General features: G+C 44.3%; 1 protein-coding gene across 1 annotated transcript; it reads right to left on the bottom strand.

The window, feature by feature from the left end:
• Positions 1-5,848: 5,848 nt before the first annotated feature.
• On the bottom strand, positions 5,849-8,760 carry LOC143559461 (receptor-like protein kinase 7). Its single transcript, XM_077048036.1, has 2 exons — positions 6,272-8,760; positions 5,849-6,204 (listed from the first exon to the last, which is right to left on the bottom strand). Exons 1-2 carry the CDS (start codon positions 8,736-8,738, stop codon positions 5,849-5,851), a joined length of 2,823 nt encoding a protein of 940 aa, XP_076904151.1. The 5' UTR covers positions 8,739-8,760.
• Positions 8,761-25,032: the final 16,272 nt, after the last annotated feature.

The following is a 25,032-nucleotide window of genomic DNA, read 5'->3' as shown; positions in this document are numbered from 1 at the left end:
GAACCCAACAACCACTACATTTTTGGTCCATACTTACAGGACTATAAACTTGCATACAAAAAGACTTGACATAAATGAAATCATAAAAACAATATAAATAGTAGAAGTTGAAAGGAAAATAACTTAAAACTCTTCAACAACCCACAATAAATATTAGACCTTTCATCTTCCTCATTTGTTTTCTTTACGCAGCAGATCGAGTAGTGATTGGCATATATGATATCATAGTTGTCAATAGCGGTGATAGCGGGCGCTATAGCGCGCTACGTAGCGATGCGGCTATAGGCCGCTATATACTAAATATCGGTCATTTAGCGTGATTATAGCGATATTTAGGGTTTTTTTTATTTTTATTTTATTTTTTAATATAAAATGTTGTAGAAACTTATTTTTTAGGCTTGTTTATCGACCAAACAGCTGCACCTTCCACAAGTTCTCCACCGTAAAAGCTTATTTTGTGAATATAAACCCTAATTATTTGCTTAAAAATTTCTACTCCTTTATCGCTAAATATGAAATAGCGGCCGCTATTTACCGTTATTCGCTACGTAGCATATAGGTGACCTGTCACTATTTACCGCTATTCGCTATTGACAACTATGTATGATATATGTCGTTCGTTTCTCTCATCGGGACTTTGTGGGATACAAACCCATGCCCCCCCAATAGTGAATCGCCTATCCTTCAATAACAATCTGCCACTTTGCTATCTTTATGCCATGTAATGACAAACAAAAGACAAAACTTGGACTTTAATGGCTCCGAGTCCAACCATACATCAACCATGTAAAGAAGATGGTTGTAGTGAAAGTAATGTTTATTACTTGAAGGTGTGTGTAATACATAAGCCACTACACCTATATATACACAACTAAACCCTAGCTAACAGCCCATAAAAGGCCCATGGGCTCTATCTAACCAAATGGGCTAAAACCCTAACTAAATACAATTAACACTCCTCCTCAAGTTGGAGCATAGATGTTAATCATGCCCAACTTGTTACAAATAAAATCTATCTGAGCTTTCCGGAGCGGTTTAGTTAGAATGTCTGCTAGCTGAAAATTTGTCTTCACATGAACTGGTTGAATGGAAGGAGGATCAATTTGTGTGCCTACTACTCGATCTCTGATAAGGTGGCAGTCGACCTCAATATGTTTTGTCCTCTCATGAAATACTTGATTCTTGGCTATGTGAATAGCTGACTGATTATCACAGTATAGCCTCATCAAGTCATTAGAAACAACCCCGAGCTCTCTGAGAAGACGACGAACCCATGTCATCTCTGATGTTACATCTGCCATGGCTCTATATTCTGATTCGGCACTCGACCGGGAGACCGTGTGTTGCTTCTTACTCTTCCATGATACAAGGTTTCCCCCAACAAACACACAATATCCGGTGGTAGATCGTCGAGAAATTGGACAACCTGCCCAATCTGCATCTGAGAACCCTGATATTCGACCATCTCCTTCTTCTGTGAAGGCACCTACACGACAATGACCCTGATCAGAGTATAATATACCCAAGCCAGGTGAGGTCTTAAGATATCTTAAGACACGAAGGGCAGCATCCCAGTGACCGGTGTATGGTGTAGCCATAAATTGGCTCAGAACACTGACAGTAAAGGAGATATCCGGTCGTGTGACGGTTAAATAATTAAGTTTACCAACCAGCCGTCTGTATCGCTCAGGATCTTTCATTGGATCTCCTTCCTTTGGGAGGAGTTTCTTTGTAGGAAGCATTGGTGTATCAACAGGTTTACAACCCAGTAAGCCACATTCAGTTAACATATCAAGAACATACTTTCGTTGGGAGAGAAGTATTCCTTGTGGAGAGCGGGATACTTCTATGCCAAGGAAATACCTCAGTCGACCTAAGTCGCTTACCTGAAACTGAGACTGAAGAAACTGCTTGAGTTCGGAAATCCCGACCTCGTCATCACCTGTGATTATAATGTCATCCACATAAACAACTACGATAATCCTCTTCCCTTTCTGGTGTCTAAAGAAGACAGAGTGATCGTAGGCACTCCGCGTCATCCCAAACTGTCCCATAACACTAGAGAATCGACCAAACCATGCTCTGGGAGACTGTTTAAGACCATATAGAGAACGACGTAGTCTACAAACTTTCGAGGCCTCCTCCTCAACGACGAACCCTGGGGGCTGCTCCATATATACCTCCTCCTCAAGAACACCATTAAGAAAGGCGTTCTTGACATCAAGCTGGTAGAGCGGCCAATGATTAATGGCAGCAAGAGCGATGCAAATACGGACAGATGGCATTTTAGCAACCGGAGAGAAAGTTTCATCGTAATCAATGCCATATGCCTGAGAATACCCTTTTGCAACCAACCGAGCCTTTAAGCGGTGTAGGGAGCCATCCGGGTGTAGTTTAACCGTAAACACCCAACGACAACCAACAATACGCTTCCCTTTAGGAAGTGTTTCAAGATCCCATGTATGATTGGACTTTAGAGCCCCGATTTCATCTTCCATAGCCTGTCTCCATCCTGGGTGAGCGAGAGCGCTCGTCACATTTTTGGGAATCGGGTAGGAATCAAGGGTAGTGGTGTACACATGAGATTCAGGAGATAGGTGGGTGTAGGCAACATAGTCCTGAATTGGGTAACGAGTACATGTCCGGGGTTCCTTGCGAAAGGAAATAGGTATATCGGGAAGTGGGGCACCAGGAGGATCATAAACAGGTGTGTCAGAGGTTGGTGGATCGGGTAAAGATGTAGTAGTGAGAGGTGTGGATTGCTCAGATGTAGGCGGAGTATCGGAGGGTATTTCGGGGTCGTGGCCAGGTTGTGAATCAAGAGTCGCTGATGTTTGACCCCTAGCCCGCCTAGCATATGTGAAAAGCAGTGGCGGAGATTCTGTCGGTGGGTCAGAATCAGTAGAGATTGGATCGGTAAAAGGAATTGACACAGGAATGGTGGGGATGAAGGGAGATGTGGGTATATCGAGGTCGGGAAACAGGTCAGAAACAGGAGTGGAACACTCGGGAAAGTAAGGAGACTCGTGAAAAGTGACATCGGCACTGGTAAAGTATCGGTGAAGTGATGGGCTATAGCATCGATACCCTTTTTGAACCCGTGAGTAACCAAGAAAGACACAACGAATGGCTCGAGGATCAAGTTTGATGGTTTTTGGACTATGGTCATGAACATAGGCGACACAACCAAATACTTTAGGTGCGAGAGGAAATGGATCATCGTTGGGAAATAGTATAGAAAACGGTCTTTTACCATGAAGAACGGTTGAGGGCATGCGGTTAATCAGATATGTGGCAGTGAGAACGGCATCTCCCCAAAAACGATGAGGAACACGTGATTGGATCATGATTGTGCGAGCAACATCCAATATGTGACGATTTTTGCGTTCGGACACACCATTTTGTTGAGATGTATAAGCACACGATGATTCATGAATAATGCCGTTGGTTTTTTAAGTATGAAGAAAAGTCAGTGGAAAAATATTCTTTAGCATTATCAGATCGTAAAGTTTTAATGGTGGTGTTAAATTGGTTTTGAACATAAGCATTAAATTCTCGAAATATGGAAAATACCTCACTACGAGATTTCAATAAATAAACCCAAGTAGTGCGAGAATAGTCATCAATAAAGGTAATAAAATATTCAAAACCCAACGTAGATTTGATAGGGCAAGGACCCCATACATCAGAATGCAACAGTTCAAAACAAGAACTGACTCGATTGGGCACCCTAGGGGGATAGGGACGCCTGGTATGTTTACCAAGTTGACACGACTCACAATGAAAATTAAAAGACGAAAGTGGTAAATCTGGTCGCATTTGCCTCAGAACTGCTGTAGAGGGATGACCTAACCGACAGTGAGCCTCCCTGACAGCGGAATCACATAAGTTTGCTACAGGATGCGAAAACGGGGATATACGATAGAGACCTCCTGATTCAAAACCAGTACCAATTACCCGATTTGTTCCTAGTTCATGAAAAACGCAGTGAGTTGGGTAAAAGGTCACAGAACAGTTGTTTTGTTTGGTAATCTGACTCACTGAACAAAGACTGGTAGGAAATTTAGGAACAAATAGGATAGAAGACAGTTTTAGATTTTCCGAGTTACTGATGGATCCTATGCCGAGAACGGGACATGAAGATCCATCGGCAAGACGTACTGGTGCATGGGAAACATTTTGAAGACTAGAAAAAATACCCCGATTCCCAGTCATGTGATGTGTGGCTCCAGAATCAATCACCCATGATAAGTCAAGGCTAGAAGGTTAAGCTGAATGTGCCGAGCTGGTTTGAGGATGAGGCAACTGGGAGGTAAGAAACCGTTGAATAAGATCATGCTCCTCTTTAGTAAATGTATACATGTATGTATTTTCGCCCATAGTGATACACGAAACTGAAAATTGACTGTGAACAGTAACAAGTGCGGGTGGAGGGCAGGAACAGATTCCGGCGTAAACAGTTACTCGTCGTGAACAGTTAATCCCGGCAGCGAACAGTAATTCCGGCAGCGAACAGTAACTTTCCGGCAGCGAACAGTAATTCCGGCAGCAAACAGTAACTTTCCGGCAGTGAACAGAATCCCGGCAGTGAACAGTGTTTCCGGCGATGAACAGTACCGGTGAACAGTGATTTCGCGTGAACAGTGCTCGTCAGTGAACAGTAGTTCCCCGGCATTGAACAGTACCGGTGAACAGTGCTCGCGTGAACAGTGCTCGGACAGAACAACAAGGCAGGAGCTTGTTTCAGATCTGAAGGCTGCTGGTGACGGCTGGTCAGACTCAGGTTCGGGTCAGATCGCAGCTAGGGTTTGGATCGAGAGCCGTAGCTCTGATACCATGTAAAGAAGATGGTTGTAGTGAAAGTAATGTTTATTACTTGAAGGTGTGTGTAATACATAAGCCACTACACCTATATATACACAACTAAACCCTAGCTAACAGCCCATAAAAGGCCCATGGGCTCTATCTAACCAAATGGGCTAAAACCCTAACTAAATACAATTAACAAACCAAAAACAAACTTTTTGCCCGTTTCTAGTAACTCCTTTTATGAAGTTCTGTAAGTCCAAAATGAAGTCATGAAAACTAGTTTTTGCATTTTTAGCCCACGTTCCGGGAATACCACTTTTTTTTTTGGATCGACTCGCATGATCTTGACGTTCTAGTATTGCTTTTATCACATAATTCCCTATAACCCATTATCTTCAATCCTTAGCCTCCACCACCATATTCATTTTCTTTGATGACCCGAACCCCAACCCTCCTTGTTCCTTAGGCGCTATTACCTTATCCCATGCTACCCAATTGATTGTTTTCCTTTCCGGGTCGCCACCTCAAAAAAATCTTACAAAGGTAGGCTGCTTAGAATCGATTTAATAGAGTTATTTTGCTTTCCAAACAGATAATTTGTCTTCGAATGCTTTTGTGACTGAAATTATCTTGATATTAAATAAGGATAACTGAAATTATCTTGAAGAATCAAAATACCTATATTAGCATAGAACTCTTTTTCCTAAACACTTGTAACAGAATAATATGTCTCAAGTAGCATGAAATTTCTTCTCACATACATCGGCAAGCGTTCTCAAAATCTTTATCCAAGTTTCCCGAGATGAAGTTTTCTATACAATTTAGAAAAACTTTGAGAATATAAATTTCTCTTCACTATATCATTTGAAGAATTGCATAACTCAGGTAACAAACACTTGAACTAATAAGAATCGTACTGAAATTACATGTTTATTTTGAGGGAGTTGAAAAAGTGCATCTTATTTTTAGGAACTTCGCTATAATATATTTATTTTACAGAGTTTACCTTTACATAAACCCATGTTTTGGGCAACAAATTTTAGTCCTTGGTAATATTTTCGATGACTATATCGACAGGTGAACGTGACTTGATATGTTCCAGCATTTGCACGACTACCCTCATTGACGGTCTTTTTGCAGGTAACTGCATGGTGCAACGTATTGCAATGGTCAACACCTTCATTGCGTCTCTCTTTGACTCATTTGAAATATTTGGGTCAACCAACCTAATCACGTTGCCCTTTATCCTCATTTCATCATGAGCCCAACATACTATCTCTTTATTTTCCCCAAACTCGGGTTCTATTGGCTTTCTCCGGGTTACCAATTCCATCAAGACAACGCCAAAGCTATAAATGTCACTTTTCTCAGTAACATTACAAGTGTTTCCATATTCTACAAGTTCAAATGATAACAGCTATTAATATTTCAAGAAAAATAGGTCCGAGTGGTAAATACTTACCAGGAGCAATGTAACCATATGTTCCTGCTATAACTTGTGATGAAATTGCAACCTTATTTGTTTGCATAGTCTTTGCAAGCCCGAAGTCAGCTATTTTTGGCTTCATTTCCTCATCCAACAAAATGTTACTTGATTTCACATCTCGGTGTATCACAGGTCGATCGCATCCGTGATGTAGATACTTCAATCCCTTTGCGGCCCCCATTGCAATTTTGTATCGAACATTCCAATGCATTTCATTTGTTTGATATGTATGTAATTGATCCCATAAACTACCATTAGGCATGTACTCGTAAACAAGTAGTTTCGAATTGTCATGCGTAATGCTACAATACAACTTCACCACGTTTACATGTTGAATCGAGCTCAAAGTAGCCACCTCAGCATCATACTCTGGCCATCGACTTTTCTGTTTTGGTATTATTTTTGCACTACTAGAGTAACTTCTATGGCCATCGAACTCCATACCGGACCTCCACATATGTTTCACAGCCAACTTCATCCCGCACCTTAACTCGACTTTATACACTTGTCCAGAACCACCTTTTCCGATCAAATTGTTGGGTTTGAGAGATCCTAGTAACTCCTGTTTATCAAAACTAATGCCATGAAACTCATTTACCGTTAGATTGCTACAATCTTTTGCCCTCGACTTTACGATGAGAAAGTACGCTACCGACAACACCAACAGGAGCGCACCAGCGATGAAGAAATATCTCGCAACCCCTAGCCTGTTGGAGCGTCTAGAATCCAGGGAACAATGCCGGAGACTTTTACTCTTCTTATCTGCACATAACCTTGGATTCCCGCGAAAACCATCATCGTATGCCTCCGCCAATAAAGACTCTGGCACCCGCCCAGTCAACATATTATTTGACAAATCAATAAGGCTTAGCTTCGGCGATGACAAACTCGTTGGAATTACACCAGACAGTTTGTTACCGGACATGTTTAGGGAGTTCAAATCCGTTAAAGAACCAAGACTCGCTGGAATGTTCCCTGAAAGGGAATTTTCCGCGAGGTTTATATCGTTAAGAGATACACATGAACCAAGAGACTCTGGGATACTACCGGAAAACAAATTACCTTCCAAATGAAGACTGTTGAGGTTCTTCAAGTCCCCAATTCTTGTTGGAATCCTACCGGAGAACTGATTATACATCAACTCGATTTCCACCAAAGACGAAACTTTTGATATTTCCTCAGGTAACTCACCGGAAAAACGATTGTTGTATAAATAAAGTTGTGCTAATGAATCAGCTTCACCAATATTCGGTGTGACTTCACCCTCGAACTGGTTCATCGCAAGATCGATCATTTCTAAACGAGGCAAACTCCAAATCCCATCTGGGATTCTACCAGAAAGTGAGTTATTGCTGACTCTTAATCGTGTCAATGACGAACAGTTCGCATAAGTCTCCGGCAACTCACCGGTGAAATTGTTTTGGAGCATCAAAATACCAAAAAGTTTCCCATTTTTGCACATATATGGTGGAAATGAACCGGTCAAGAAATTTTCTGATGCATCAGTGTAAAGAAAATCCGAAAACGACCCTATCTTCTTTGGTAACTCTCCGGTGAACTTGTTACGATATATTGAAAACTCTTGTAGAAACCTGAATTCGCCAAACTCCACCGGAACTACACCGGAAAACTTATTCTCATACAATAGTAAAAACTCCATATGACTCATCCTTCTTAACTCAGAAATGTCGCCTTCAAGACTGTTATTAGAAACATCAAGCTCCCGAAGCAAAACCAGATTTCCGAACCCTATAGGAAGAATCCCGGTGAGGCGATTACTGTAAAGGTCGAGGAATAGAAGATTCTCTAGCTTCGTAATCCCCATCGGGATTTCTCCGACCAGGTAATTACAGGAAAGCTCGAGGTCTTGTAACGACTTGAGCTTTCCGATTTCGTCGGGAATTGCCCCCTGGATGCTGCAGTTCGCAAGATCTAAAACTTGCAGCTTCCTAAGCATTAAAATTTCCAAGGGAAATTGGGTTTTATTAAAAGGGTTGTATGCTAATCGTAAGTACGTGAGGTTAGTAAGTTTGTTAAGTGATTTCCATGGAAACTTTCCAGAGAAAGAATTGTTTCCGAGATAAAGATGCTGCAGATTTGTGCAGTGTGATATGTTAGAACTGATGGTACCATGCAAAAGGTTGTCTCCGATTGAAAGTGTTTGGAGTGATTGGAGAGAGCAGATGGAATCAAAATCAACAGTTCCGGCAAGTTTTTGTTCTGAAAGGTTGATTCCTATGACGGTGTTCTTGTTGTCGCAGGTGATTCCGGTGAAGTCGCAAACGGGGTTGTTCTCGTTCCATGTTGTAAGAAGTTGGGTGTTTGAACTTGATAAATTTGTTTTGAATTTGAGAAGGATTCGACGTGGGTCGGATTGGAAGGATACGGGAATGATGATCGAAAGAAAGAGGGATAGAAAACTGAATATTGATGCAGGCGACATTCCGGCGGATGTGTTAATGGTGTGGTGTGAGTCGTTTAAATTAGAAACTCAAAAGCTGTTTGAAAACGAGTAACACATTGATGGAATGGAATTGATAGTGGTGAACATATTCCTTTAATTTAATTACATGCGAAATTACGCAATAAAATACAAAATAGAATAGTTAGGGCCCCCATGAAATATTAAAATACAAAAATTAAATTAGCTGGGACCTACATGAAATATCAATATAATTTAATTAACAAACTTAAATATGCCTCAAAATTTTGTTTGGAACTTATGAATTGCTTGTTTTTTAGAGGTAAAAATGTCTACAGTCTGCGAACCACATCTGCAAACATCTGTAGAATAACATGTGGACAAAACCTCTGTAGTTTGCAAGAAGAATATTGTTTGTTTTAAACGTCCGTAGAATGCTAAAATAATTGGTGGTGGTGTACGAACTGTGGTAGTGGGTGGTGGTGGACAGTAATAGTGGTAGTGGACGATGATGGTGGTGGACGATTGGTGGTAGACTGAAATAACCGCTATAACAATAGATAATAATAACAATAAAATAATAATAATAACAACAAGAAGTATATATGAGTACATATAAAAAGTTTACGTAAACAAATATAGGTATAATTCTATTGCTATGCAAGTAATAATAAAGAAATAATTAATCACTAAAGAACTAGTTTTCTTTCAAATTTAAACTCTAACATACATATATACGTTACCCACAATACTCTAATAATTATAAAATAAAAGTCATAACAGAAAATAAGAAAATAAATAAACCAAAACATAGAGGGAAAAACAAACAAACAATTAATAATAATAATAATAAAGTAAAATTATTTTTATGTGGTGGAGGGTTCAAACCAGTACACTCAATTAATTTGACCAAAATATGCAATTATTATCTTCCTTCTCCATTTTTCTTTTCTCTGAAGTCTGAACCTTCAAATCACAACAAATTTCTTCCAATTGGTTAAGCAACCAGATGAAATCAGGTAATCATATGTTGAGACCATATCTTGAACAATTATGCATGTCTCATAAGATATTTTGGCTCCAACAATACTGGCTATAAATATATATCTTGCCTCAAACCACTCATCACTTACTCACCACCAATCATCTAAGATGACCAACTTTATTTTCCGGTAACCATTTTAATCATCTCCGACCAACCCATTTTCATACTATATAACCAAAACCGACACCACCACTCAACATCTCCATCGTATACTGTCAAAGCTGAGCATTAGAAATACCACATAAACTTCCGCAGGTAGCCCACAACCCCTCCTCATGTCTTCGTATACAGATTAGTTCTAGATAGTTTAAACATGTGTTGATATGGACATAGGAGAAATTGTTCTATAACTGTTTTGTAAAATATTTGTAACTATATTTATAAACAATGGAACTCTTCACTCATGTTTAATGATAACCAATCTCACATAATAATATGATCAAGCTTGTTCGCATATTGGTAAATAACCGCACACCTGGGGTTTGGACTTGCATAGCCAGGCACGTACCTCATTATTTCATGAACTAAGTGTACTGATTATCATGTTTAGAGTTACTTTCAATATAATTAGAAGAAACTTGGTTGGATATGAAAGTCTTAAAAATTAAAGTATAGAATATTTCATGAATTCTACTTATAATTTAGTTAGTGCCTCAACGTTTAAAACATTGTTTAGCAGTAACTGAAGAGGTATGTACCCGCCTCAACACCGAGCAAGGCGGGTCAACCCACAAGATAAAGACATTATGAAGGCACAAAGCCAAAACCTATGCGCATGGCGCATACAAAACATGCTCAGGAATCATATGCCCAGGCACACATATGCTCGCGCATCACATACGCGCGCGGCGCATATCACATGCTCGTGCATATCACATCTGCCCAGGCACACATATGCTCGCGCATCACATATGCGCGCAGCGCATCGGCGCGCGGCGCATATCACATGCTCGTGCATATCACATCTGCGCATGAAATATCTGCGCGTGAGAATAAAGAGAAGACCTCGCGCATCCTCAGGATGGGCGCATATCACACGTGCGCATAATCAACCTCGTCCTTATCCAAATCAGGATTAGGGCAACCTTGATTGTGCACGTCAGACAACCTTCCTGAAGGCATCTTTTTAAGGAGTAAGAATATGCTGATGTTGACAGCTGCCAAATGAAAGGTCGACAACTCAGCATGACACATGTGTTGCCACGTGATTACAACCAACGAGAAAGCGCCAGGTGTCCCAGAGGACACGTGGCGCAGTGCGATTGGAGGAGGCCAACGAGGTTGAGCCCAATCAGTGGAAACCCTAGCATTATAAATACAACATCAACTCCACTTTGATGACACATTCATACTCAATCATTGACAGTTACAGGCAGTGATATTCACATTCAATCATATTGAATTACATTCACTCACAGTCAGTTACATACAAACACAGTCTCACAATCAGATGGTATTAAGCTATTAAGCAATACCCTTGAGATTCCCTGACACACATTATTATTATCTTCTCCACAAGATACTGATTCTCACGCCGGAGGGTTACCCCAAAGAGGACCCCTCTGTCCCTTTCTGAGGGGTAAGTAACGGCGCTGTTCATTTTGTAGGTGGAAGAACACAGATCTAGAAGAACCATCGGTGAAATAGTATAATAAAACCCGAGGAAAGTAGATCTGCTACCAGTGAGTAGATCCACGTTTCTTCATTGGCGCCATCCACTGTTACATCGGCAATCAGATCTCATCAGATCTACAAAAAAATCATTCACCATGGTTTCTGGCGTTCGTAACGTTGATCAAGCTCTGGAGGATATTGAACGTGAGGGTGTTAACGACGGACAGCAGGTTCTGAGGGTTCCGCGTGATTCTACGCGTACCACCAGCAGCCGTCCCTTCGTCACAACCCCTCACGGCCAGACTGAAACTCCTCCAGACGATCTCACGTTACAAAATATGGCCGGCGCGAAACTGAAAGGACCAATGGGTCCAGAAGAAGAAACAAATGATCCGAATGAATGGCTCATAAACGAGCAGCGGCGTCTGATGGAAAAGTACACTGAAATGGTTAAACAGAAGAAGCTAGCCGACCAAACACAAAGGCAAGCGTTTGATAAGCAGACTACAAAAAAGACGCGCGCGCCGGAAGAAGGACATTCTGTTCACACTGCACACACTGAGTTCAGTGATGAAGAAGTGCATAGCATGAGGAAGACGCGGGATACTCATGCAGGAGGCTCACAGCTCCGCGCGCCTGTGAACATGGCGCCTGGAGCCAGAGCAGATCTGGATCTGCACATGCCGTACAGCCCACCGGTCAGAGGGCAAGTGGACGTAACCACACCCTACAGACCAGCCATCCTGGTAAAACACTCAAAGTTTACTGCGCGCATCGCGCAGGCTCCCATCCAGCACAAGACCAAGATGCCAAGTGGTCTGGGCAAATATGATGGCACAACAGATGCAGATGACTTTTTGCAAGGTTTCTATAACACGGGAAACCTAGAGAGCTGGACGATGCCAACATGGTGTCATATGTTTGCTCGCTGCCTCACGGGCGCAGCGCGGGTATGGTTCGAGAGCTTGCCGACAGGGCAAATTGATGGGTTCGAGGAACTATTAGAAAAGTTCCAAGCCCACTTCGTACAGCAGCGCAGGCACACGCGCGATCCTGATGACATCATGCACTGCATACGCAGGAATGATGAAACGATTGAAGATTACATCACTCGTTTCAATCAGGAGTCCCTGGCAATCGGAGGTATAACCGAGCAACTCCTGCGCGTGGCCTTTATACAAGGCGCGCGCAGTGATCAATTACGACGAGCTCTTGTAAGCAAAGATGGTATGCCCACCACGTGGGCCAAGTTAATGGAGGCATCGCGAGTTTTCGCGAGGAACGAGAAACAGATTTCCCAAGATAGGGCAAGAGAAAGAGCGCATCAGGCTGAATCACCGCGCAGCAAGGAGAAGAGGGCCAAACAGAACTCTGTATGGTCCAGGTTGCAGCCAACAAGTTTTTCTTCCGCAGAAAAACAAGCGCAACCAAGCTCACCCCAGCCCCAAAAAGATGTTCGTAATCGCGGGGAGGGTGACAAGAGGGAGGGCGGCAGAGATCCTAGCAGACCTCTGCCAAGAATATGGACTCCCCTCACTAAAACACCTTCACATGTGTTAAGTACAGAGAATGTCCAGTTCAAGCCCCCCAAGCAACTACACTACAAGGGACCGCAAAACAGTGGCAAATATTGTGAATTTCACAGGTCCCCGGGCCACAACACCGACGCATGCCATCATTTAAAGGATGCGATCGAGAAGGATGTAAAGTCAGGCAGGCTGGCTCACTTGGTGAAAAACCAAAGAATAGAAGATGAGCAACCGGAAGGAGCCTCTGCCAGCAAGAAATACAAAAGAATCTGTGTGGCTGAGGGGGGACGACAAGGGCAGACGTCAAAAAAGAGAAGCGCGCAAATCCACGGGGATTGGCGCGAACAGCAAGTCATCTTCCCAAGAATCAGGGGAGGCCCTTCAATAAGCAGTCCTCTCGTCATCACCACACACATTGCTCATTACGAAGTGTCAAAAGTCCTGGTGGACACTGGAAGCGAATCTGACATTATGTATGAGCAATGTTTCAGAAAGTTAGACCCGGCAGACCAAGCGCGGCTCGAAATTGTGAACGCACCAATCTGTGGTGTTTCAAATGAAATCATCCATCCCCTAGGCCAGATTCAGTTTGAACTAACTATGGGGGATGATGAGCACAAGCGAGCAGAAGTTGTCAACTTCTTGGTCTTGCCCACCACGTCATGCCACAATATGATCCTGGGTAGGGGAACGATTGCCCAGTTTAATGCTGTACCGTCGCCAGCGCACGGCGCATTAGGGTTCCCTACACCAACAGGCGTAACATTTGTTTACCGCGATCATTTGTGCGCAGTGACAAGTACGCCGCGGGAAGGGAGAATGAAACTTCCAATGGCGGACAATGCGCCAGAGAAGTGGATTTTAAACCCAAAATTCCCCGAGCAAACGGTCACAATTGGCGCTACCATTTCAGACGAAACGAGATTGAGAATGAAAAGGTTGCTCACAAAATACACGTCGGTCTTCGCGTGGCAACACTCCGATATGACTGGGGTCCCGCGAGACTTGGCGCAACATTCTCTTAACACGTTCAAGTCGGTGGAGCCAATTGCTCAGAAAAAGAGAATCATGGGGGATGAAAAGGCGAAGGCCATGAATGAGCAAGTGGAGGACCTGTTGCGCGCAAACATCATCCGCCCGATCCGATACCAGACGTGGGTAGCCAATCCTGTGATGGTAAAGAAAAGCAACGGGTCATGGAGGATGTGTATTGACTTCAAGGACCTCAACAAAGCATGTCCGAAAGACTGTTACCCCCTCCCAAACATCGACGCAAAGGTGGACTCCGTGGCGCCATTCAAGCTCAAGTGTTTCCTGGATGCCTACAAAGGCTATCACCAGATTCAAATGGCACCACAAGACGAAGACAAGACGGCCTTCAGGACCGACAAGGGTGTTTTTTGTTACACAAAAATGCCCTTTGGTCTAAAGAATGCGGGCGCCACCTATCAGAGACTTATGGATTCGGTTTTCAGTGAACAAATCGGAAGAAATCTAGAAGTCTACGTTGATGATTTGGTGATCAAGAGCAGGGAGGAGAGACAAATGCTCAAGGACATCGAGGAAACTCTTCAGCGCCTAACGGAAGTTAACATGAAGCTCAACCCGAGCAAATGTACTTTCGGCGCGGAAGAGGGGAAATTTCTTGGTGTAATGGTCACTAAGGATGGTTTCAAGGTGAACCCTGAAAAGGTGGAAGCCATCCTTGACATGCCTTCACCATCCACCATGAAAGAGGTTCAGAAGCTGAATGGTAGATTGGTGTCAATCAACAGGTTCCTAGCGAACCACGCCAGCAAATCTACTCCATTCGTTAACACTTTGAGGAACTGCTTGAAGAAGAGCCAATTCAAGTGGACGCCTGAGGCTGAGCAAGCTTTCACTGAGATAAAAGAATGTCTCATAAAGCTGCCCGCGCTCACAGCTCCACTTCCTGGCGAAACCCTTACATTGTACTTGTCAGCTGGAGACCGCGCCATCGGCGCAGTACTATTGGTGGATCATAAGGGGATCCAAACGCCAATATACTATGTGAGTCGGGTGCTGACAGACCCTGAGACGCGCTATTCCATAATGGAAAAGTTAGTTTTGTCACTAACACACGCGTCGCGCAAGCTCCATAGATACTTCAATGGTCATCCTATTGAAGTTCTGACTGGTTATAACATCCAGCAAGTCTTGCGACGCCCCGCGCTCTCCGGAAGGCTGACAAAGTGGGCGCTGGAATTAGGTGAACACACGATCACCTATAAGCCCCGTCCAGCAATAAAGGGTCAAGTTTTAGCGGATTTCATCACGGAAATCCCAGAGGGAAAGATTGAAGAAGCTCAGCGCGAGGTAGACCCTCCGCGAGCAAATGATGAAGAAGATGTTTGGAGGCTATTCACTGATGGAGCCTCCAATAACGAAGGGTCCGGCGCAGGCCTCAAACTGGTGGACCCTGATAATCATGAATATACTTATGCTATTAGGTTGGACTTCAAGAGTACCAACAATGAGGCTGAGTATGAAGCCCTGCTGGCTGGTCTGCGCATTGCGCGCAAGTTTGGAGTTAAAAGGCTAGAGGCTCATGTTGATTCTTACTTGGTAGCTGCTCAGGTCAACGGCCTTTATGACGCCAAGGAGAACACAATGCCTCTATATCTAGAGCAGGCAAAAAAGCTCGTCGAGCAGTTTGACTTCTTCAGAATCATACACATCTCGCGCAGCGAAAATAAGTCTGCTGACGCGTTGAGTAAGATGGCTTCAACTAATTTTGATCACTTTGGCAAAGATGTCAGGGTGGAAGTGATGAGCAACCCGTCAGTGCAAACGCAATCTGTTCTTGTAATTCATACAACCCCTTCATCCTGGATAACTCCAATAATGGAATTCCTGAAGGAGGGGAAGTTACCGGACAATCGCGCACAGGCGAGAAAGATAAGACACAAGGCGCAGAACTATGAACTACTTGATGGTACAGTATATCGGCGCTCTTATCTTGGACCGCTCATGAAATGCCTGGATGCTGAAGAAGCAAGCTATGTGATTAGGGAGATTCATGAAGGAATCTGCGGAATACACGCTGGTCCGCGCATGGTGGTTGCTAAGGCAATGAGCTCAGGCTACTATTGGCCAGGCATGTACTTGGATGCGCTAAAAGAAATCCAAAAATGCAAGGCATGTCAAAGCTACGCGCCAAACACCATGCGTCCAAAGAACAACTTGATTCCAGTGACCTCCGCATGGCCTTTCCACAAATGGGCCATTGATATTGTGGGGCCCCTGCCGCAAGCGCAAGGGCGAGTGAAATTTTTGGTAGTGGCGATAGACTATTTCACAAAATGGGTTGAGGCCAAGCCACTAGCAAAAATCACAGCTGAGGCGATGAAGCAATTTATCTGGAGCCACATCATTTGCCGTTTTGGCCTTCCTATGGAAATTGTGAGCGACAATGGCAAACAATTCACTGACAGGAAGATATCCAGCTGGCTCAAAGAATTGCACATCAACCAAATCTTCACTTCGGTCTACCACCCTCAAGGGAATGGCCAGGTGGAGCGCGCGAATCAAAGTTTGTTAAATGGGCTGAAGAAAAGGTTGGAGGGAGAATCTCATTCTTGGGTCGAAGAGTTACCTAATGTCCTGTGGGCGCATAGGACACTAAGCAAAACTAGCAATGGCGAATCCCCGTTCAGCCTAACCTATGGGACAGAGGCTATGATCCCAGCAGAAATTGGATGCCCATCCCATAGGGTACTCATGATGAGCAAGACTGATAATGAGCGCGAAAGAAGATTGGACCTCAACTTGCTTGAAGGACGCAGAGAAGCGGCTATCATCAATGAAGCCAAATACAAGAAAAAGCTGGAAAAATATTATAATCAGCGCGTTAAAGAATGCCACTTCAAGATAAATGATTTTGTCCTTCGAAACAATGAAGCTAGCCGCGCGATACCCCCAGGAAAAATGTCACCCAATTGGGAGGGACCTTATCAAATTTCAGAAGATTTGGGGAAAGGCGCGTACACTTTAAAAGATTTGAATGGAAAAAATATACCGCGCGCATGGAACGCGGCACAACTTAGAAAATGCTTCATGTAAAAGTTCAAATATGTAATCAAGGCTTTTAAGCCATCATGAATGATGATTCGCGCTATCTTTCAATATTTGTTCTATTAACTTTGCATACATGTTTCACACTTCCTTTATTAATTTGGAGCAATATGACAACACTATATTGACTTCAAAACAAAATAAAACGAAGTAAAACATACATGCTCGAGCCTTAGCTCAAACGCGTTAACGAGTCTTAACTCTAAAACGTCAGGGCCTTAGCCCAAACTTACGAGCCTTAGCTCAAACACGTTAATGAGTCTTAACTCTAAAAACGTCAGGGCCTTAGCCCAAAACAAAGAGCCTTAGCTCAAAACACTCACAAACATCCATCTTACATCCCGCGCAGCCTGATCATAAAAATCCTTAAACACAACTAAGGCAAAGTACATGCCATATCATGTTAAGGTCTCAGGTCGAGGTCGCGCGCGGAATCATAGTGGATATCTGAGTAACACACGCTGACATGTAATGGCTAAAACTCATACTTCCATATAAAAACCGCGCGACAACGACGCGCAAAAAAGGAATAATGAAAAGTTAGCGCGCATGTCAGCATAAACAAGATACTGCGAAACCACAAACAAAATAGAACAGAGGTTAAGTGAATAATTTCCTTACAACCTTGTTCTTATTTTAACGTGCAAGCATATCTTATATCTATACAAGCAAACATGAAGAGATGAATGGAAATGCGCAAGATGTGAAAAAGAGAAAACAAGTTTCATTCCATTGCATTGAAATTTACAAGTATGATGAGTTACAAATTACAAGTATAAAAAAAAATATATAAAATTTGATGAAGGGCTTCTCAAGTCTCCACGTCGACGTCAGCCACTTCATCACCCTCATCATCTCCCGCAGCATCTGGCGTGGCCTGCTCCTCATCTCCGAACTGACCGTAGTCAAGTTCTTCCTCCTCATTGGAGTCTTCTATCACGACGGTGTCAGAAGCAGATTCTTTCGCCGCGCCAGAGCCGCTGGCAGGGGCAACATCCCCGGCGCCACCATCATCGCCACCAGCCCTCTCGCATTCATCGAGCAACTTCTTTAGCGCGCCGAGGTCGGGCTGGTCAGCAAGCGCAGCTATCTGCAAATCATTAGAAATGTATTGAGTACAAAACACTTGGAAAAATTAGTTAAGTAAAACTCATTAAGGTCAAGGTACCTGCATAAGGATGGGGATGGGAGTATTCATATACTTTTCCCCCACCGCGGCCATGTCCGCGCAGGCCGCGTCGCTCTTGTAAGGGTACTCGGATGGGTTCTTCTTCAGCATGCCATATTCATACCCATCCGTAAACCCTTCAGCTCGGCCCACCAAGCGCGCGGCGGCATTGCAGTCCATCACAAGGGCCTGAAACTCGGCGGAATATTTCATCGCCAAAGCGCAACGAGTCATGCCCTGTGACACCAGCCATTGGCGATCCTGCGCGAGGCCAGCAACAGACGTCTCGAGGGCAGGAACCTGGGAGTTTAATAACTCAACAGTTTCCTTGGTCTTTTTTAGCTCCTCCTTATCAGACGCTGCTGCCGCCAAAATTTTTTCTTTTTCCGCCTGCGCAGCACCAAGTGCTTCCTGGCTGGACGCCGCCGTCGCCAAGGCCTCATCTCTATCGGCCTGCGCGGCCGCCAACTCCCTCTTCAGGCGCGCAACCTCGCTCTCCAGTGATGATTTCTCAGTGATACTCTGGACGATAGCTTGGTCACGCGCCTCAGCCTGTTGTTCCAAGACACGCACTCTCCGCGCGTACTTGGCAACTTCGGCCTCCGCCGCCTGCTGCTTCTCCCGCGCAGCTTGGAGCTCATGCCCGCGCTTAATATAGGCGGTGTTGGCACTTGCTCGGTTTTCGCTGAGCTCCGCCTGGAGTTTCTCAGCTCGTGCGCGAGCATCAGAAAGGTTCCAGGCGGCCACCTTAGCCTCTCGCTGGGCTTCCACAAGAGCATCGCGTACTTTAATATAATCACGACGAAGCTCCTGGGAGGCAGCAAAGAAAGCCGACCCAGCGAAAATATGGTCATTCAGCAAGTCCGCGCGGGTGCGCTCCTCCTGATACCTCCTTTCAGTAGGAGGCACGGCATGAGCCCAGAAGTCCTCGCATACGCCCATGGATTGGAAGGAACTGTCTTCATTAATGTTCCATCTCGGGCGGTAAACGTGGTCACTTCCCTGCAAAACACAAGAAATGTTCTAAGTCATAAAGCATACTTATATGGAGGTACGCGCAGCGGAGCAACAAATTAAAACATACCTGCAGGGATGAAGCAGAAAAGTCAGCGCCAGCCCCACCAGAAGTCTGCGTTGCGAACTCTTGCGGCATCGCAGGGCTGGCGCGGTCTCCCAAGGAGTCTTCAGCTTGAACCCCCTCATCCTCCTCATCTTCTTCAATAGGCCTCTTCTCCTGCGACCTGGAAGGTTCCAAACCAGTCTCGCGGGGAGGGCTGCGTGTAGGAGGAGGCGAGGGAGGTCTCGACGCCGCCAGTTCGGCGCGCAATACGTTTTCCTGCTCCTTGGTAATCCCAATAAGGGGAGACTCACCACTAGCAGGAGCAGGAGCAGAACCAGCGGCGCCGGGAACGGCGCCAGGAGTGTCACCAGCAACTTGTGCGCCAGCTACAACTCCTATGAACAAATCAACAAGGAAAAATGGTTTATGACTGAATCCAAAAGAAAAATTCAGAAGACAAATGTGCAAAGCATACATTGGCGCAATTCTGTTCGCGCGGCGAACATCGCCATAAAGTTCATTCTACCCTTTTCAGAGGGTAGAACAGGGGACTCTGAAGCAGCCCCCGGCGCAGCCTTAGCACCTTGTGGCGCCTGCGGCTGATCTGCTACCGTCGCCGGTTCTGCAAACATTCAAAGGAGCAAAGGTTTAATAACAATTCAATCAGATGAAGACAAGCAAAGTATACCTGTTGCAGGCGCGGCACTGCTTCTCTCTTCAGCCGCGCGAACGGAGGAGGCGACGCCACCATACCTCAAGTGGACAGGAGGTCTGCCCACTCTCACAGGCAGGGAAGCTAAAGAAACCTTGGTGGTAAACACCTGGGTTTCCTTAGGTTTCCTCGTTTGAGCATGGGGATGAGCGACAGGGGTGTCATCTTTCTTCTGTTTCTTACTGGCCCCTGCGCCAGATTTCCCCTTAGCTTTGCGCTTTAGTAGGGGCGCCTCCTCTTCCTCCTCCTCCTCTTCCGCGAGCTCTAGCTCGTAGTTTTCAAGCGCATCTACAAAAACAAGCAACAGAACTGTTAATAAACTTGGGTATTCTAAAGGAATGAGCATAAGTGCGAAGGCTTACCAGGCGCGTCACTGTCAAAGTCAAAATCCAGATCAACTGGGATGAACATGTCATCGAAGCGATCTGGGAAACCAACCTCCCCAGCGCCAAGCGCGACGGAGCCACCCTCCACTTGATCGTCATAAGCGGCAAGGATATAATCCTTGGTGACTGCGCAAAAACAAGTCAAATGATATCAGCAAAAGAATTATGTTCGCGCAGGAAAATAAATAAAGCAAAAAAAAAAAAAAAAAAAAAAAAAAAACTTACACAACCCGTCGACTTGGATAACGGGCTCAAGCGCGCTGTCGGCCCATAGCTTACTCATGCCGACCCCCACCAGCGCCTCCTCGCGAATTTTCTTCGCGGGGGATGGTTCGGCGGTCAGTTTCTTAACCCAGGCGCCAGTTGGGTTCTTGAGGACACCCTCATCCGCAGGCGCAGAAGAGATAGAGCGCATGGTCATACGGATGGGGATCACACCAGCCCTTATGTAAAAGAACCTCTCAGACCAGTCATGAAGGCTCTTGAATGAAACAGTGGAGCACTTCACCTTCTGACTGCGAGGAATAAAAGAGATCCAATTGTCTTGGATCTTGGGCTTGTAAAAATACTGAAAGCGCCGAGGAGTGGGTTCCTCGCGCTGGGATTTGCACATGAACTCAAAGTGAGTCACGCGCACGAGTCCAAACGGATGGACTTGGGATATATGAATCCCATAGAACTTCAGCAGTGCACCCACAAACCTTGTTATCGGGAGACGAAGGTTGCAGTGGGTGAAAAAGTGGCTATATAGGGATATATAGCCGGCAGGCGGGTCCGCCGCCGTTTGCCCGGACCTAGGCAACATGCAGCCAAACAGGGTGGGAAAGCCCTGAGAGGCGATGAGGTTGTCGAGATCGGCCTGCTTCAATTTGCAGAGGATTTCATTCCACCTTTTGGTGGCCTTGGTCCTCCCTACTTCCTCCGATGTGGTCTCAACAACCCTCTTCCCCTTCCCCTTTTGCTTCAATGTCGACATCACCACAGACTTCACACGGCGTCTTCGAGAGGCAACAGAGGTGATTGAGGGGCTAGACGAGTCTGAACTATCAGACATACAACTGCAGCAGCAGATAATCGAAAAATCGAAAAGATGAATACACTCAAATCAGAATGTGAAAGGCAGAAACTCGAAAATTATCAACAATGAAGATGAAGATAAAAAATTTCCTAAGGGCCTCCTTTTATAGGCCCAGGAGAGAGAAAAGTGGTAACTGATGGGATTTCACGCGCCCCCACTCGCAGGTGTAAGCCAACGAGGGCGCGGCACGTGTCCCTAACACTGTTGAGGGGACATAAAAATGTAACCGACCTGCCACGGAACAGAGACGCGCCCCCACTCGTAGGTGCAAACCAATGAGAGCGCGACACGTGTTCAAGACAGCTGTGTGAGGGGACATGAAAGGCAACTGTAGCACCTCGAGCACACGAAACGTCTGACACGTTTACGGCGCACGTCACCACCAACTAACCACGTGTTTGGACCCTTCGTTTCAACCAAATGGATAGAACTTCGCGCAACGGTGGAAACAACCAAGAAAAACCCCTTTTAAAAGACCAAATCAGTAAGTCTAATATCTATCTTACCGCGCTCGCGCGAGATAAGACTCACATTAGACTGGGGGGCTTGAAGAGGTATGTACCCGCCTCAACACCGAGCAAGGCGGGTCAACCCACAAGATAAAGACATTATGAAGGCACAAAGCCAAAACCTATGCGCATGGCGCATACAAAACATGCTCAGGCATCATATGCCCAGGCACACATATGCTCGCGCATCACATACGCGCGCGGCGCATATCACATGCTCGTGCATATCACATCTGCCCAGGCACACATATGCTCGCGCATCACATATGCGCGCAGCGCATCGGCGCGCGGCGCATATCACATGCTCGTGCATATCACATCTGCGCATGAAATATCTGCGCGTGAGAATAAAGAGAAGACCTCGCGCATCCTCAGGATGGGCGCATATCACACGTGCGCATAATCAACCTCGTCCTTATCCAAATCAGGATTAGGGCAACCTTGATTGTGCACGTCAGACAACCTTCCAGAAGGCATCTTTTTAAGGAGTAAGAATATGCTGATGTTGACAGCTGCCAAATGAAAGGTCGACAACTCAGCATGACACATGTGTTGCCACGTGATTACAACCAACGAGAAAGCGCCAGGTGTCCCAGAGGACACGTGGCGCAGTGCGATTGGAGGAGGCCAACGAGGTTGAGCCCAATCAGTGGAAACCCTAGCATTATAAATACAACATCAACTCCACTTTGATGACACATTCATACTCAATCATTGACAGTTACAGGCAGTGATATTCACATTCAATCATATTGAATTACATTCACTCACAGTCAGTTACATACAAACACAGTCTCACAATCAGAGGGTATTAAGCTATTAAGCAATACCCTTGAGATTCCCTGACACACATTATTATTATCTTCTCCACAAGATACTGATTCTCACGCCGGAGGGTTACCCCAAAGAGGACCCCTCTGTCCCTTTCTGAGGGGTAAGTAACGGCGCTGTTCATTTTGTAGGTGGAAGAACACAGATCCAGAAGAACCATCGGTGAAATAGTATAATAAAACCCGAGGAAAGTAGATCTGCTACCAGTGAGTAGATCCACGTTTCTTCAGTAACCTATTATTTTATGAACTAAAACTCTTATAAAATTAATAGAATTGTAGATTTACAAACTATGCATTTAATCTGCCACTTTCGATAAAGTAATAATTAACATAACTATATGTACATTTATAAGGAAAAATAGATAAAACTTGAAAATAAACTTAGAGATTATTATGGCTTAAACTGAGTATAAATGGTCACAACATATAAAGATTTAAGTCCACCAAAATCTGAAATTTAATTACGTGATCAAAGTCTAATTATTTTTACAAACGCTAATACTTCACAAACTTCTGATCTTTGAAAGAAATATTAATTTAATGTAAAGCTAGAAAGATAAATCTCATCAAACATGAACTACTTGTAGGTCTTTAAAACCCCTTAAAAGAGCAAGTCCGACTCTAGCGTAAAATTTCATTTAAGGTATGGATCCTAACCCCCTCTTTATCGTTGCTATATTATATTCATTTTTTTTATAAACCCTGTTGTTATTATATATATACATACCTTTGGGACTCCTAGCGTTCTTTGGCAACTCGATTCATTTGGCCGTCCGTTCGATTCATGTTCTGATTATGAATTGTTATTTGATTTAATAGCATGCGATAGAATTGTCGCTATATTGTACTAATTATTGCATGCTTCCATTATAATGATATGATTAGGTATTTGCTTTAACGCTTCGAGCGCGTGCTTTAGATATATTGTTACATTATTGTTTCAGTTGTTATATTCTGTTACCCTGAGCATGTTCCTACTTGTGGGGGTGACCACAAGCACGACATTGCGGCATTGATGGCGTGGTACCGGCCGTGACGGTGAGCCTAAATCACAGCGTCTCCTTAGTACTTGTGAGGTACATGAGGCCATTAGGAGGCGTATGGACTGGTCCTAGGATATATGTATATGATTATGGTGGATGGTGTGTGATGCCCACGCTCCATTGCACGTTCGGCACATAGGGTTTGCAGCTCTATGTGCATGTTTGTAAGCAATAAGTTAAGAATTCGGCTCACGGGTACATCCATATGATACGATTTACTTTATTGGCTTACTTTACTGTGTGTCGTATCATCTTATGTTATGTTATTGTTTGATTCTTGTAAACTCATTATTATTGTTACTTATGCTACTTTATCCGTACTAGGCATTCGTCTCATTCCGTAAATCCTTTTTCTTTAGCAGGTTCACAAGTTACTCTGGGCGGGGTGTGAAGAGTGAAAAAAGAAAAAAAAAGAAAGTTGAGCTCTAGGACGTTTGGATTTGCAAAGTTAGTAGTCTATGCTAGCTTGTCAGGAACTGACTTTATGTAATAAATAATTAAACCTAGGGCTTTGTAATGACGTTTAACTTATGGTATTATGTCTTATGTTTTGATATCTATGATAGTGACATGTCACCCTTCCGGGGTGGGGTGTTACATAGACGGTGGTGGTAGGTGGTGAACGGTGGTGGTAGGTGGTGAACGGTGGTGGTGGAGATGGTGGGTGGTACGTAGTAGTCAGCGGTGGTGGTGGTGGTGGTGGTGGTGGCGGATGATGGGTGGGTGGTGGTGGTGGACGGTGGTGGCAGAGATGAATGGTGATGGTGGTGTTGGTAGAGTTTGAAGAAGTTGGATATTAACTTAATTTTTAAGGCCATGGAGACATTTTTAGGTCTTTTAAAAAAACAAACTGTCTTCAGAGGCAGACATTGGAGACCTTTTAAGCAAAAACAAACAGAACCTAGTCATACTCGCTTCTCACCATTAGATTCTTGTTTCTCTGATTGATACCATGATTGAAGCTTGTGGTGATCGTCTTCTCCAGCGAAAGAATTAACATCCACACAAATTTCCGACCATCATCGTCAGTTTTCCGATGATATTGTGGCCGAGCGCATCTTCTTCAACAACAGATATGATCGCTCCCGTTCCCATAAATGTGCCCAGTGTTCCAGCTATATTCTGACCACTATCAAAATATATAAAATAAATAGGTTAAAATTAAAGCAAAACATGTTTTTTAACTACGAATGCACACTTGAAATCGCATGTTCACTTGGAATACCTGGGTACCTAAGAAGGT

The sequence above is a fragment of the Bidens hawaiensis genome, unplaced genomic scaffold, assembly GCF_021521415.1.
Source record: "Bidens hawaiensis isolate Kalapana, Puna unplaced genomic scaffold, B.hawaiensis_p1.1 tig00019922_1, whole genome shotgun sequence".
NCBI classification, from domain to species: domain Eukaryota; kingdom Viridiplantae; phylum Streptophyta; class Magnoliopsida; order Asterales; family Asteraceae; genus Bidens; species Bidens hawaiensis.
The sequence above is the reverse complement of the archived record's forward strand: the minus strand, read 5'-3'. Positions and strand labels throughout refer to the sequence as shown.